Here is a 15,714-nt window from a genome sequence, read left to right on the forward strand (position 1 = left end):
GGCAGCTCCGGACCCACGCGGGGCCTCCGTGGAGCAGAGGGGCTGCGCCGCCGTTCCCCTCCTGCCGCCCCCGCCGGGCCGGGCCGGGCCCAGCGGCAACGAGCGGCCCTCGGCGGCGGCGGTTCCGAGCGCACAAAGTAGAGAACTCTACCTGGCACCGACGGCGGAGCTCTCCTCCTATCTGGCGGGCGCCAGCGCTTCTCTTTGGGGCTTGCGACCGGCTGCAGAGATTGTCCGAATTGGGGGCTACACCGCGCTGGCAATTCAAGAAATAGGATTCAAGAAAGAGCTGTGATTTCGCGAGCGAGTCTCCGCCGTTCGCCCGTTTCGTTTTGTCCTGCTCGTTTGTGCCGCTTTTCTCGTTCCTTACCTTGGCCCGGCCGAGTCCCCCCCCCACCCCCCCGCCCCCACCTCTCACCTCCTCCTGCGCTGCCCCGGAGCGAGGAGCGGAAACTTTGGGAAGTGCGGAACAAAGGCAGCGCTCGGGCCCAGCAGCAGCAGCGCTGCAGCCCCGCGCCGCGCCCCGAAGGCCCGCACGGCTCAGAGGGGAACCGCAGGGCGCGGACGGAGCGCGGATCCCCCGGCAACAAGTGGCCGACGGGACGGGACCGGACGGGACCGGGGCCTCCGCTCCGCACCGCCGTGCCCCGAGGACGGTCGTCCCGGTAAAGCGTATCGCTCTGCGTCCCTACCTATCCATAAGTATAAAAATATTCATGCCTCGGTATACGGCTGCATTATTTATAACAGTCTGTCGGCCGCGGGGATCCCTTCCTCTGATGAATTATTGAAAAAGAAAAAAACCAAAAGGAAAAAAGCAGCTTGCGGTACAAAAATAAATCCAACACTCAAACGGAACTTCAGTGTCCATATGTCAAAAATTTATTTATCTCAAACTGTGCATAATGGAGTAAAAACTTAACTTGAATATGTACCTGTTATAAGGATGGTATTAGTTCAAATATATACATGGACTGTCGGCAGACTGATTGCAAATAATACAGAGCCGAATCTTTAAAATACAACTACGGAAAATGAGGAGGAAAAAAAAAAAAAAAAGAAAAAAAAAAAAGGAACTTAAAATATCATCACAATAAATGTACAGAAATATTACAAACCATAAGAAAATATTTCAAACACAGTAAGTTCAGGTTGGGGTTGGGGGGGGGGGGGGGGGGGTTGTTTGTTTGTTTTTTTCCTTCTCTTTGAACGGGATGAAGTCTGGAAACAAAAAAGTTATTATAAATTAACAAACGGCGTGTGAACCTTCATGGCCTTTTGTTTTGTTTTTTTTTCTTGCTTTTTAACCAGAAGTAAAAAAGAAAAGAAAAGCAAAACGTCGTACATCGAAACGTTTGCCCTCTCCCAGCAAACCAAGCCCACGGCTCGCCAGTCTTCCTCCTACCGCTTTTGCCTTTTGTACAATTTCCAAACCAATTTTCAACGTCCAAATGCTGCAAAATAATTCCCTCTCCTCCCGCAGCTGCCGTCAGCAGAGCTGCCACGGCCACGGTGCTCCACGGAGAGTCTGTGTGGTCAAAAAATCACTCGCGAATTCTCGGCTTTGATTTCTCCCCTCTCCCTATGAGCGATGGACATTCTGATTGCCATGTGGAGTTTGATAAATACTGTACAAAAGTTGCCTGCAAATATTCAAACGTTCTCCTCTCCGCTCTTGGAGTCTAAGCTCTAAATATTACCGGTGAAGACTTTTGCAAACTTTTCCTGCAAAGTTCCTACCGTTCTCACTAGAACTTTAAAAAAGTTTTGTGTAGTCGCTTCCCCTCCGAGCTCTATACAAGTTCCTTTGTCGGCTTTATTTCTGACCCCCTCCCTGCACCCCCCCCACCCCCTCCCCTCCCCCCCAGAGTTTTCTCTGTACAAAAATAGTCCAAAAAAAAAACCACCAAAAAACAAAAAACCAACAAAACCAAACCAAAACAAAACAAAAAGTCCAGAATTTCTAATAAAAGTTTTTTGTTGTTGTTGTTGTTTGTTTGTTTTGTTTAGTTCTCCTTCCCCCCCCCACCCCCACCCCCGCCCCCCCCGGCCCCTTTGTCTTACATATGTGATAGAGGGAGTGTGCCATTAATGGCTGTGCCAGGAACAGGTGCACTCTGGTAGTGTTGGGACATATGAAGTCTGCTTGGGGCAGCTGGTTCTGGTACTTCAGCACCTGGTAGATACATGCTGATCATGTCCCGAAGGTCCCCGGCTTGGCAAGGAGCCCTCGAATGAGACGAGGAGGTGACTACGGGGGGACTGGAGCTGGATTCCGTCTTGACCACCGAGCCCATGGAGCCCAGGGCCATGCCCGGGGTCCCTTGCTGGGAGTACGACATGCTGTAGGTAGGCGATCCGTTCATGTACGTCTGCGAGCTGGTCATGGAGTTGTACTGCAGGGCGCTCACGTCGTAGCGGTGCATGGGCTGCATCTGCGCCGCGTTGTGCGCGTTCAAGCCCGGGTGCTGCGGGTAGCCGAGCTGCTCTTGCATCATCCCATAGCCTCCGTTGGTCCAGCCGTTCATGTGCGCGTAACTGTCCATCCTCTGGTTCACCCCAGCTCCCAAGGTGGCCCCAACCCCTACCCCGGTCGTCATGGTATTGGTGCCCGGCGCCAGTAAGCCCCCTGGCAACGTGTACTTATCCTTCTTCATCAGGGTCTTGGTTTTCCTCCGGGGTCGGTATTTATAATCCGGGTGCTCCTTCATGTGCAGAGCTCGGAGCCGTTTGGCTTCGTCAATGAAGGGTCTCTTCTCCGCCTCGGATAAAAGTTTCCACTCGGCCCCGAGCCGTTTGCTGATCTCCGAGTTGTGCATCTTCGGGTTCTCCTGGGCCATTTTCCTCCGCTGTCCGCGGGACCACACCATGAAGGCGTTCATGGGGCGCTTGACCCGGTCCGGGCTGTTCTTCTGGTTGTTCGCGGCCGAGTTGGAGTTGCCTGTGCCTCCCCCCGAAGTTTGCTGGGGGGCGGGAGGTTTCAGCTCGGTTTCCATCATGTTGTACATTCAAACTACTTTTGCCTGGAACCAGCCCGGAGCGGAGAAGCGGAGCGGAGCGGCGCCCAAGTCCCGAGCCGGACTTCTTTTTTTTTCTCTCTCTTTTTTTTTTTTTTTTTTTTTTTCCTAGGGAGGGGTATGAAGGGGGGGAGGGGGACTCCCCAAAACCACACTTGGATCGAGATCAGAATCTTCCTCTTCGCTGATGGATTAATAATGCTAATAACTGCTATTATTACCGCCGGAGCCTCGGATTTAAAAAACTTCTTCCTCCTTTTTCCCTTTTCTCTGCCTGCCGCCCTCTCTCTCTCCCTCTCTCTCTCTCTCTCCACCTCGGTCTTAAAGAGCCAGCAAACTACTTTACCCCCTTTTGCAAACACACACACTCTCTCTCTCTGCCTTGACAACTCCTGATACTTTTTTGAACAAGTTAATAGACAACCATCCATGTGATGGGGGCTTGTCAGGGAATAAATGCGTTCGCCCCGGCCAATCAGCGCTCGGCGGCTCCGCCACTGAGGACAAGTCTCTACCCCTGGTTTTGCATGAAACGGGGCGGGGGCTCTCAGCCGCCGGGACGGCGCGGCGGGGGGGGGCGGGCCCAGGGCCGGCCCAGGCAGCCACTGGGAAGCCTTTGTATCTCCCCTTCCAGCAACAGGTCACACACGCCTTTTGGAGGAAGTGGGTAAACAGCATTGTTGCTACGTTGCTTTTTTTTTTTCTTTTTTTTTTTAAGTCGATGTTGGAAGAAGCCATAAGGGGAGCAGGAATGGAGGAATGGTTTCCCCTCCACCCCCCTCCCCGTTGCGGTGTCCCCTGAGCCGTCCGGCTGCGTGTGCAGCGCTCGCCCCGTCCGTGGGGAGCGGAGCCCCCGCCCCGGGGCTGCCCCGCCGACAGGAGCCGAGCGGGCCCCGCACAGAACGGGGCCGGCCGGGCCCTTCTCTCTCCCTCCTTCCATCGCGGGGTGCCCGCTGGAAGCAGGAGCGGAGAACCCCCGACGGCCCTCCCGGCACAACGCGGTGCGCGGCCTGCAGCCCCGGGACGCGCCCCGTGTGCGATGCTGGGTGGGCGCGCCGGGCGGGGGGGCGGCCCGTAGGACAAATAGGTAGTTTTGTTTCTCTTGTTGTCGCTACACGGGGCTGCACAAAGCCCCGGCTAAGTTTACTTCCACTCTCTTGTTGGGATCTTTGTTGCTAAAACGCACTTGACGACAAAGGAAGGAGGGGAGAGAAAGGGGGGCGGAGGGGGGTGGGGGGGGCTCTAACCAGCCCCGCTCTACGCGCACTGCCGCGCCCCGACGGCGCTGTTCTGCCCGCGGCCGCGCTCCCCGGCAGCGCCGAGGCCCCCCGAGAAGGGCCCCCCGAGAAGCGCGGCCCCAAAGCAGGGCCGGGTTGGGGCTGGGGCAGCGCCCGGGCGCCCCGCGAGGGCTCAGCCGCGGCACTGCGGCTCCCCCTGCCGGCACCGTGCGGAGCAGCGGGAGATGGAGTGGGGGGAAGGGAGCGGCCGTGCCCCCCCCTCCGCCCTCCCCCGTCCTGGTAACGCGTAGAAAAAGTGCGGCGGGAGAGGGTGCATCTCTGGATTATGCAAATAAATGTGATCGGCTTTAACGCGTGTAATTCGAAGGTGTATTTATATATATATATATATAACCTGGAGAGAAGAGACGGGTTGAAAGCGTCGGAAAATGGGCGCGCGTTGCGGGATGCGCGCACCGGGTGATGCGCGATTTTTGCGCGGCCCGACTGCCCCCGCGCTGCCAGGGCCGCCGACAGCTTTTATTGGTCGTGCACGGGGCTGCGGTTGATAACAACGTTCCAAATCATAACGATAATATTACAGCCTTGGGGATAATGAAGTTTAAAAAGCGGGCAGGAGCGGGCGGCGGTGGTGGTGTAACAAACGGATACCGGAGCGCGGCTCCGCGCGGGGCCGGGCCCCTTCCTCACCGCGTTTATCGCACCCATAAAGGATGGGAATTGCCCAACAACTGCGTTATCGGGCGGTATTTACAGCTTCGTTTGAACTAACTGCTTTAATTATCGACGCAATCAACTATATTTGGCGTATCTGCATCATAACGCGCTATAGAAAACGAGGTGACGGCCGTCCGGCTCCCCGAGGAGCTGCCTCCTGCTCTGGGGGCGGTGGGTGCGCGGACGAACACGGCCGGACCCCGCGGCTCCGCTCACGGCCGCACGGAGCTGGAGGAACCGCTTCAGAGCGAGAGGATTTATCAAACCGCTCCCTTCGGTCTAATTTATGGAAATGCAAAGTGGTCGCATTAAGCAAATAGTCCGCAAATGTCCTCCGCGATGGGCTCTGCGGCACACGCACTCTTATTTCCAGGTTATGCGTTTCTTTAAAAGAAAATGAACGTTAACGACTTGGATTTTGTGTATTTATTGTGCTAATAATCGCCGATTCTCTCTGAGCCCCGAGGATACGGCCTATCGTGTTAACTGTATCGGAAAGAATATACGCATTTTCATATTATTTTGCCGAACCTGGCAGTAACCAATCTAAGCAAACTATTAAGCGGTCTTGTGGAGATGGAAGATTGCAGCTCCATTTTTTGTCCTTAGCTGCAAATAGAGGTTTAACTTGCAGTAATTAGGTGAGAACTAGCCAAGCATCTTACTATTATGATGCTTGTTAAAAACGCTTCTTTTCTGCATCTGCATTTGAGTGTGTTCCCCTCCACTCTTAATCTTCTTATGGAAATGAAGGCGAACGGCAGGGAACCTGCAGAGACTTAGAGAATGTCCTTGTTAACTGGAATTTCTCAGCATTGCTAATTAGCAGAGTTTGACGACCACCAGTATTGGGGAAAGCTCTGTTTAGCCACTCACAAACCCTTCCGAGGAAGAGCAGACTAATTTTATTTTGTAATTAAAATCTGAAAAGGGCCCTATTTGACAGTTAGGGCTATGAGAGTTTTATCTCCCTGTGAAATAATTACTGCCTTGATAACTCAATTTTCCGCAAAATGTCAACTGTGAGCTCCAAAAGTTTTAATTTCATTACGTTTTTAAAAAAATAATAATAATAAAAAATGCCGAAGACGAAAATGTACAGAGACATTTCCTCTCCCCCTTCTCCTTTTGCTGAAGTTCCCCGGGACGTTCCGCACACGACCCCATACCCCAACCCCGAGGGTGGGGAGAAACACCCCGAGTGCCCCCCGCAATTCACTGCAACCATTTCGAGTGGGTCCGGGCCCATGGAAGAGCAGGGCGGGGGGATAACGGGGGGCTTCAGTCTCCTGCAAGCTCCCCAAGTGAGGAAAACGCTACATTTTCTCCAGCAAATTATTCCGCAAATAGACCCAGCGACAACGTGGGGGCACTGAAAAGGGGGGACAAAAATGAAAAAAAAAAAAAAAAAGAAAGAAAGAAAGAAAGAAAGAAAAACAAAGCTCCGCCAAACTTAAGAAGTTGGGGCCGAGCTCAGGGCCGGCCCGCACCCCGCCGGCCCAGGGCCACCCTCTCGGCTCGGCCCGGAGGGCGCGGGCAGCCGCTGAGGGAACGCGGGGGGAGTGGGGGGGAGCGAGGCTCTGCAGCAAGTGTAATCCACTCTGCTTGCGTTTGGGATATTTTATTATTATTTAAAACGGTTTAATCTGCTTTTTGTCCCTGCCTGTCCAGCAAGTAGCCCGATTGTCGCTCTCAGAAGTGGCATTACACGTACAAACGATCGAGGGGGGGGGTGAGGCACAAACCTGCGTCCAGCCCCAATTTCGCCCAATAATTTCATTCAAGGGCTCTAAGGACCCTTGAAAGCTGGGGAATGCGGAGGGAGCTCCGCGTTGCTCCCGGCGTCCCCTTTCATCCCCCTTCCCCCTAATGGAACCGCCGGGTGAGCACACGTGCGGGCAGCCCGTGGCCCCGCAGCCGCCCCGCGCCGAGCTCCGGGCCCGGCTGTGCCCCGGGGAGCGTTGGCTGCCGGGGTCCGCTTCGAGCCGCCCCTCGGGCACCGCCCGCCCTGCGACCACCGCGACCAGCAGCTCTGCTGCTACTTCGAGCGGCGTTAAGGAAAAAAAGAAAAGCGTTAACACAGCGTTAAAGAAAAACAAAAATCGAAATGGAAATAAGAGGGAGCGGCTTCACCTTTCTTCTGTGGGACCACAAGAGAAATGTAAAAAGCGATCATAAAGCTGAGATGATGGGACGAGTTGAACGTACACAATAAACATCAGCAAAGCCGGCTCGTGTACACACAGCAGAGCTCCAAGTCGCTTTCAGAAGGCTTCCAGCAAGCGGAGAGGCCGTGTGTCCAAACCTGCCCTGCTCCCAGGGCTCCACAAACAGCCCTCCAACTCCGGGTGACTCTCCCCCACATCTGGAATACCCCTCCCCGACCCTTCATCCCGATCAGAGCAGAATGGAAGCCGTTATTATTATTATTTTACATGACCTTAAAAATAAAGCAGAAAATCAAGCAGCAGCAGTGAGGAGGAGGTCAGGAGTTGCTGTGTGCCATGGGTGGGATGGCTGCTGGGTGCAGGCCCTGTGCTGGTATGGCACCCCCTGAGCGCGGCCCTTCTGGGCGCTCTATTTCAAGTTATCTTTCCTTCCTAGTTTTATAAGAACAAATGAGTTTTCTTTTCCCATTGTAGTTGAATGAACTCATGTATATTAAACACAAAACCCCTCCTGAAGAACGCTAACTGCTTTGCCTAAACCCACAAAGGCACAAAAATCCAGAGCTGAAGGTTTCCAGTTTCTGAATAAGTCCCCTCAACTCTCTCAGGCTCACAGGAAGGAGAGATTGGGACCTTTTTCTACAAGTTTTAATGCCTGGAAGGGGCCATCTCGCACAGAAACGCATTGTCTTTTGCCAAAGCTGAGGTTTCTATTTTATTTCCCTCGTTCCCCCTCACCATCTTTCTATTGACTAAAGAAAGAAAAAAAAAGGTGTAGAAACGCGTCTGTGCATGGGATCACACGTGTCGCCCAAATCAAATGAAGTCCTCTTTGGCCCCAGAGCAGTTTTGATGGAATTATTCCGACTCCCGCATTGAATTCGAGACGTTTCCCAAAGAAGCTCTGGCGGATTCAATGGGAACGCCTGAGGCACAGCCCGGGGTGCTTCAAGGTTGCACCTCAAACCCTGGAATCCCGAGGCACGGATTGAAAGTACATAAGAAAAAAAAAATAATAAAGAGAAAGAAAGAAAAAAAGCAATCTCTTTCCAGTGACTCTCAGATCACTGACACCATCGCCCATAATGGAGCCAAGACGGTGACTTTTATCTCGCTGTTCCTCATAGTCCTTAATTTGGAGCTCATTGACAGGACAGACGGTAATGACACTTTCAGAACTGTTATGGTCTGGAGTGACAATCTCTCCATCTCGTCCATGGTTTATTGACACCATGGGCTCATTGTGACAACTTAGGCTTGTGATTTCAGAATTCTCAAGTGACGGGCTCGTTGGGGGGGGGGGGGGGGGGGCTTAATTCAAATTATAGACTAGCTGTCTATATCGTGAATTCATATTTAGACGGCACTTAATCGGAGCAGAGAGATGGTGCTATAAATAATACCACCAGTGCTTCCCATGTGTCTGTCTGCTGTCCTCTGCCCCAAGATGACCCGGGAGAGCCTTTTCAGGAGGGAGCCTGGCCACTCCCCAGCATCCCTCGTAGGGCTTAGGCCTGTGTGTGTGGACAAGGAAAACCTTAAGGGTGCATGAAAGATCTGAACCCCCCGGGCTGGGTTGTGGTGCATGTCGCATGGGAATGGGGCTGCTCCCAGCACCCCTCTGCCTTGAAAGGGCTTGCAGCAGCCGTGCCTGGGGATGGGGAGGAGAAAAGAAAGGTAGAATGAGCTAATCTGCCCTGCATCCCGGTTGCTTTTAGGATTCGTTTCCTCCACTCTTCCACTCCTCGAGATCTGGAGGAAATGCAGGTGTCCATAAAGCCTACTTCCAAAAGACACACGTAAGGTAAAACCGCACTTTACCTCCAAGCGGGGACGAACGAGGACAAGCACGGAGCTGCCCCCACCCCCCGCTGCCAGCTGCGTGCCACCCCCGGCTCCCTCCCGGCTTCAGGACCGACCCGCAGCTGGCACCGAGCGAGCCCGGGGAGCGCTCCTAATTTGGTTACAGCCTCATTCAATGAGCCAACTTCTGCACCTCGGAGGGGGCACTTTCCGAGCCCTTTCCAGCCCCCTCAGCGCTGCTGTTTCCAGGGGAGCCCCAGCATCCCCGCTCTGAGTCCAGGTTAATCATTCACACTGCTGCAGGAGTCACTGCGTTTTTTGCAAAGCGCTTCCTGACGTTAGAACGTGTGTACCAACCTCTCTGTATTTTTTCTGTTTCCTGTGGTAATTGACATATAATATCTCTGTTTATAGCTGGCTTGACAGATCCATACAGATGTGTATTTTTGCTTAATTTCAGAGTTATATATACCCAACGCGCGCCGAGGAAAGAAACAGTAAAGGAAATGTGGGAATTCCGTTGTGCAGAAATCCGCGCAGGGCTCTTGCTATTATTTATAGAAAATGCGATGCCTTTATTTTGGGACACATTGGGTGTTTCAAGCGGAGATCAAACCGAGAGAACGGAGCGCGCATACTCTGCGCGACAAACAATGATCCTTCAAAACCGCAGTTCGTACTTAATGTCTAAAGCGAAAAGTTTACAGTGAGAAGCACGGCCATAGGAAGCGTTTCATAGAAGAAATGCGGCATTACGACTTTCAAACAGGCTGTTAACAGGAGCGACAAAATCACCCCGATTTAGCAGGAATCATTTGGTTCCCATTAACGTTCCTCCCCGCACGCAGGACGCACAAATCGCGGTCAGTTTTATAGGCATCACCGCGCAGATGCCTATAAAATAAGCGGCGAATTCATGTAAAAGTTGGTGACAATGCGGCACTTCGCGTATTTTGGCTGACGGTTTTGTAACACGCAGCTTTCTTTTAAATCTGTCAACAGAGAGGAAGAAACCCCCCGCTCCACGCATTCACTAAGATAACGCTTCTCCTTTTCCAGGAACCGGGTTGGGGTGTGTGTGGGGGTTATTTTGCTCTTATTTTGGAAGGGAGGAGGAAGACGACTTCATCACTTCGCCTTAAAATATGACATTTGCGAGCACTCTGCCTTAATGAAACGGAACCGTCGAGCTCTGCTCGCAAGTAACACCTGTCAGTGCGACTTAGCTCCAGCGCCTTGGGGGGAAATCACAATCATCCGGAAGGCTGCAGCGTCCCGACAGCAGCGGGAGCTGGGGACGCAGCTGGAGACGAGGGATTTGCCCAGTGCCACCCACTACCGCGGCGCGGTCCCGCAGCATCACACTGGGAGACAGCGGCACACGCGGACACTTCTCCAGGGACGGAGCTTTCGGCAGCTCTGCTCACACATACATCCGTGGCGTTATGTTTAATGCCTGCACATCCACAGAGCTCGATCTGGAGGCGCCTTCCCTTCCCGTGATTTCTCACTGCCCATCCCCACCTCCCCACGCTCACACCCGGCCCCGTGGGCTCCGCTCCGCGCTGAGCCGCGGTTCCTCCGCCCGGTCCCCGCGGGCGGCTCCTGGTGCTGCCGACAGGGGGCGCCGCATCCCGCTCTCAGCGCCGCCTCCCGCCCGGCGCGGCCCCGGAAGAGGGGGAGAGCCCGGAGCGGAGCGGGGTCGAGTGCGGATCTTCAGGCTCGGCAGATAAAAGAGATTAAAGGCTAAATTCTCTCTCTCTCTCTTTTTTTTTTCCTTTTTTTTTTTTTTTTTTTTTTTTTTTTGGGTAGCAATTTTAACCAACCACGAAAACGCGAAGCTTTTATCCTTTGATGCATCTCAGAAAAGAAACTGTTACATCAGTTGTGAAATTACATCGTTTCGGAGCCGGCCGAGTGGAGTGGGGAAATAATTTAATTAAAAATAATCATAATACGAGGAGCCGAGCTTCCGCTGAGGCACTTCACGGCTGACACACACCCTCCGTGTCGCCTCTCCCAGCGCTCCCGATGCCGTTGCATGGGAGGAATTAAACCCACATAACCCGGCGGGTCGGGGCTGTCCCCTCGGGGCCGCACAAAGCAGCGCTCGCCCCGCGGCACACGGTGCTCTCTGACCACATTAAGCAGAAATAAAATGGTACCCGGCTGCCCACTTTCCCCCTGCTACAAAAACTCTTCACCTGTATTTAAATAGCACGTCTTTAATTACAGCGGTTGGGGATGTATGAGGCTGAAATGAAATTAGCAGTCATTACCAGTCCTTTAACTCCGTGGTGCTTTTGATCAGCACTAAATTAGCTTTCCAGTCCTAACAAAGGCTCTATAGCAAGCAGTGGGCTGTAAATAAGACAGCTCGACCTGCCCTCAACACCTTTTCTCTTGTCAATCACAGCTCTATCATTCAGCCCAAGATTAACCTTTATCTACCAAATTCTTACCCCAAAAAACACAAGGGGGGTGGGGGGAAGAAGGCGGAGGGAGGAAGAGGGGGGAAAACCCAACCTTAACTTTGCTAACTGTAACTAAAAAGAGCCTCCCTTTAAGTGGCATCATAATGAGCCAAAATGTCAAAATCGATCATTCCCAGCCCAAATTGCGGTGCACCGGGAGGCAGCAGCGTTATGCTCAGGCAGTGACACACACATTGATTGACTCGCAACTTCCCCGGGCACGGCCTCTTTGCCCAGCGAGGGCTCTGCCCAGGGTCTCCCCGCGTCTCCTCCCGTGTTCGGGTGCCCCGTCCCTCAGCGCTCAGCTGTGCGCGGATCCCCGTACGGCCGCGAACCCCCCGCCGTCCCCCCTTTCCTCGGGAGCGGAGGGAGGGTGACGGGCCGAGCGCTGCCGGCAGGGGGCGACAAAGCGCAGGCGCAGCGGGCGCCGCTCCAGCGCTGCTGCGCGCCCGTTGCGCGCCCAGGTAACCCCCGCATTACGGCCGCCCCCAGACCCCGCGCAGCGCCCCGGCCGCCTCCCGGACAGCGCAGCGCAGCGCCGGCCTGACTCCAACTGCCGCCCCGCAGCGGAACCTGCCCCCGCTCTGCGGCTCGACCCCGCCGGAACAGCGGCCCCGCTCGGAGCAGCCCGCGGGGTCCCCTCGGTCCGTGCGCCCCGCGGAGGGGCGGCCTCGGGCTGCTCCGCTCCTGCCCGGCGCTCCGGTCGCAAAGCGGCTGCCGCGCAGTTGCGGGCAAAGCCAAACCCGAGCCCGAGTCCCTCAGTGTAACGCCGTCGAGCTCGGAGCGGCGGGCGCTGAGCGGCAGCGGTATTTCTCCATCGTTTTAAAGGTCACGGGGGAGGAAGGGGGGAAAAGCGTGAATGTCAAAGTTGCGGTGCGGTACTTACATGTCGGTGCCAGCGCAGGGTGGTGGCGGTTAGAGGTTTGATTGGCAGCTTAGAGCGAAAGTCCGCGCGGACTCCTGAGCACGAGTGAGCCGCGGGGCTGCGAGCACTTGTCACCGGACAGAGGCAGCTGCAGGCAGCCCGCACGTCCCCGCTCCTCTCCTCCTCCAGCCAGGACGGAGAATGAATCCATTTCGGCTTTTCTTCCCCCGGCTCTCCTTCCGTTTGCCTACACATCCTCCAAGTCCTAGCCCTAGCTTTTAACTGCGGTCCCTGGAACAAGAGGGGAAAAAAATCGTTTATGGCTTAAAAAATCCAAATGGCTGATTTTGTGTGTGTTATAAGAATGCACCCGCGACAACAAAAAAGTCACTTCTCTGTCCCCCACCGTACAGCAGAAGAATAATAAAAAAGCTTTATATTTTTGCAGTGGGTATTCAAAGATAATTTGATGCCATTGTTTCTGCTACAGATGGTTCTTTTTAATACAATAACACTGCTCTTTGTGCATACTACACACAATAAAAATCGAAAGCGTTCTCCTGAATAACCATTTTGTTCTCGCTTGTATACAGGCCAACAAAAGCTGCCGTGAGGTAATGGGTTCTGTTTATTGAAGCCATAGAATAGAGGTTTGATAAAGATTTTTGTATATAGGGGGAAAAAAAAATTAAAATGAAGACCTCGCAAGGTCGAGCCGATCCCCGCGTATTTACTACTACTGAAATATTTTATCAATATATTTCTTTGACTTGCAGCTGCAGGGTTCCCCCCCACCTCCCCCCACCCTCAGCTCAGCCCAAACATCTGTTTCTCTCAATGTGGGGAGCTCCGCAGCCCCAGCGGCCCCTCCGACCCGGCTGTGGGGCAGAGCGGGGGCACAGCGGCCTCGAAGCGGAGGCAGAGGAGCCGCGAGAAGCGGGGCCGAGCAGCGCGTGTGCGCATCTCTGCGCGCCTCGTTCGGCGACTCGCGCACCCCGAGAGCAGCTCCCGGCGTGGGAACGGGGCCGACCTCGTTCCGTCGGTTCCCCGCTCGTTCCCGCACGCCGGGACCCGCACCGACCCCTCCGCAGCTGCCGAGCTGCAGCCCCGGGGCGCACCGTGCGGGTGGGGGCAGCGAACTGAGTTCTCGTGCCCCGCCAACTTTAAGCCGAGTAATGAATACGCGAGCAGCAACGCGAGGGAAAAATGGATAACACGGAACCGGCGAGAAGCGCAGCTGGGAAATGTTTTCCCGGGTCCAAAATAGCGCCCGAAACGCTGCCCGTTGCCCGCTTCTCAATGCGGTTGAGACTGTAGCGAGCAGAGGAGAGCCCCGAAGCCAAAGAAAGTGCTTAGACAATGGGGCTCTGCGGGAAAGTTGTTAGGCAGTGCCTGTGTTTGTCTACCTTTCTATAGGAATTAATGCCACAGTGCTCTGTGCCTCTGTAGCCGGGACTGACAGTAATCCACCTCTGTGACTTCTGCCCTTTGTGTTTTCACAAAACTCGGCTCACTTGTAGCACGACAACAGCACGGAATAATGACTTTAACCTTCAAACATTCTTTAATTAGCTTTTTCAGCAGACGCAAAGATGCCCAAATGAGCCCTTTGACAAAAACTGACCCGCGCCTTCCAATTCTACTTTCACTTTTGGGACTAAGACGTTATTGGTTCCCAACTCGTCTGAAGTCATCTAATAAGGGATTATTTAGGAACTATTACCCACACGCCAATTAAAGCCTCTCCGATGAAATTCGGGAGACAAAGATAAGCATCAAAACGGAAAATTAAACTATTTGCGCATAGCTTGTTTTTCAACAACCCATTTTCCATCTCAGGATAAACATCTTCCCGCCGGCTCGCCCCAGCAGAGCGGGGAGGGAGCGCATACGGCTCCGAGCCGGCTCCGAGCGGCCCCGGGGCGGTGGCCTCGTACCCTCCGGTCCCCACACGGTCGCTCCGTTCGGCCCCGGGTCCCTCCGGCCGCCCCGCGCCGCTCCCCGGCCCCCCAGGCCCCGCTGCCAGCGGATGGGGGCTCTGCTCAGCCCGGGCTTAACGCCCAGAGGACGGCGGAGCGCACATAAGAGACCTCCTAATATTGCACCTCTAAGCGAGAAGGAAAAAACCATCAGTGGTCTAAGAACCCAAAAGTTGGGGAAATCGTGCAAGTGCTTTCCTAAACACTGGGCAACGTTAGGGAAGAAAGTGCCGCTTCTATAGAAGAGGTATTTTGTTACTCACAGCGGTGAAGGAAAGGGATTAGTAGGAAAGGCGCGTTTCGCTACCTATAGAGGTGCTTTGGGTTAAATGGGAACCGGGCTCTGAGCAGTTTAATACGGACTTAGCGAGGAAAGATGATTTTTTTTTTTTTTTTCTTTCCCAGACAAAGCGTCCCGATGGCTCAGAAATTGCACGTCGTTCTTAACAGCTGTATACAGCTCTTGGAGAGAGTTTCCAAGCAAATTACAGCAGCGTCCTACAGCAAGCTGACAAAGAGATTCCGGGAATGCCAAACACCGAGGAGGGAAACACGAATCCCTCTCGTTAGCCCGAAGCACGAAATTGGCTTAAAGCTCATTTTGCTGATAGCCGGAAACGAAATCATCAGTGCGTGGGACCGGGCGGCTGCAAGTTTCAGATGCGCGGGATCAACGTGTGACACTTTCTCGGGGAGGGGGAATAACCATGAAGGAAAAAAGAAGGAAAACGCGTGATCCATGGGCTGGAAGGGCTCTGAGGGAAACTCACATCCCAATCTCGCCCCGCACGGCACCGATACGCATAAACTGTGCCACGAAACTGCTCCCACGGGATGGGACATTGAATGTCATAGAACCGCAGAGTGGTACGATGCGCCGGATTTGGGCTTTCACAGTTCATTTAAGACTCGAGAAAACAAAACAGAACAAAACACCTGCATCCAGCAGCGTAGATGAAATAGCAGATAACTCCAAATTTACGCAGCAGATCCTTATCTTATCTCAGACCGGATACCCGAGCAGCGAGTCGGCCCGAGGCGCCCTCCCTTAGACTCCCGATGCACCGCCGCGCCCGGGGAGCAAAGAACTCCAGAAGTCGGGCCCGGGTCCAGCAGGGCCCCGCACCAACGCACAGCTCGGCACCAGCCGCGCTCCTCCCGCTGCCCGGCGCACACACGGACGCGCTCTGCTCGCCCCGGGCTCGGCTCGGGACGCTCACAGCGGGGACACGACCGTCCCGAGCGGAGCCGCTGCGCTCCCCGAGCCCCGAAGGACGGGGTTGGAAGTGTCCGAAAAGACCCCGGGCCGCGGGGCTGCTCATTCGCGACTCCTTTCACTGCGTTTCCCTCTTTTCACCAGGGAAAGTTCTCCCGTGCGATCGTTTCCCTAAGTTCTTGGCAGCACGCTCTCAATTAAAGCACGTTCGGGCTTTTCTATCCCCAAAGCGTGCAG

General features: G+C 54.3%; 1 protein-coding gene and 1 long non-coding RNA gene across 31 annotated transcripts in view; both read right to left on the minus strand.

Moving 5' to 3' along the window:
- LOC107318221 (uncharacterized) overlaps nt 1-15,714 on the minus strand; it is a 228,877-nt gene that overhangs the window by 30,501 nt on the left and 182,662 nt on the right. For 22 of the 30 annotated variants that reach the window (XR_014933312.1, XR_014933310.1, XR_014933290.1 and 19 more), the window contains one exon: nt 12,304-12,573. This is a non-coding gene — a long non-coding RNA (uncharacterized LOC107318221). Of the gene's footprint in view, nt 1-151; nt 397-12,303; nt 13,089-15,714 lie in introns of those variants that run through there. The other 8 variants (XR_014933316.1, XR_014933294.1, XR_014933301.1 and 5 more) reach the window with 6 other exon arrangements.
- Nucleotides 860-3,446, minus strand: SOX2 (SRY-box transcription factor 2). Its single transcript, XM_015871804.3, has one exon. The coding sequence runs from the start codon at nt 3,006-3,008 to the stop codon at nt 2,061-2,063; it is 948 nt and encodes a 315-aa protein (XP_015727290.2). The 5' UTR covers nt 3,009-3,446; the 3' UTR covers nt 860-2,060.

The sequence above is a fragment of the Coturnix japonica genome, chromosome 12 (assembly GCF_054131305.1).
Source record: "Coturnix japonica strain WE chromosome 12, WE-NBRP24, whole genome shotgun sequence".
Lineage (NCBI taxonomy): Eukaryota > Metazoa > Chordata > Aves > Galliformes > Phasianidae > Coturnix > Coturnix japonica.

What these genes read in the sequence shown, in the direction of transcription:
- SOX2 (XM_015871804.3), bottom strand. Translation starts at nt 3,008, where the DNA reads ATGTACAACATGATGGAAACCGAGCTGAAACCTCCCGCCCCCCAGCAA.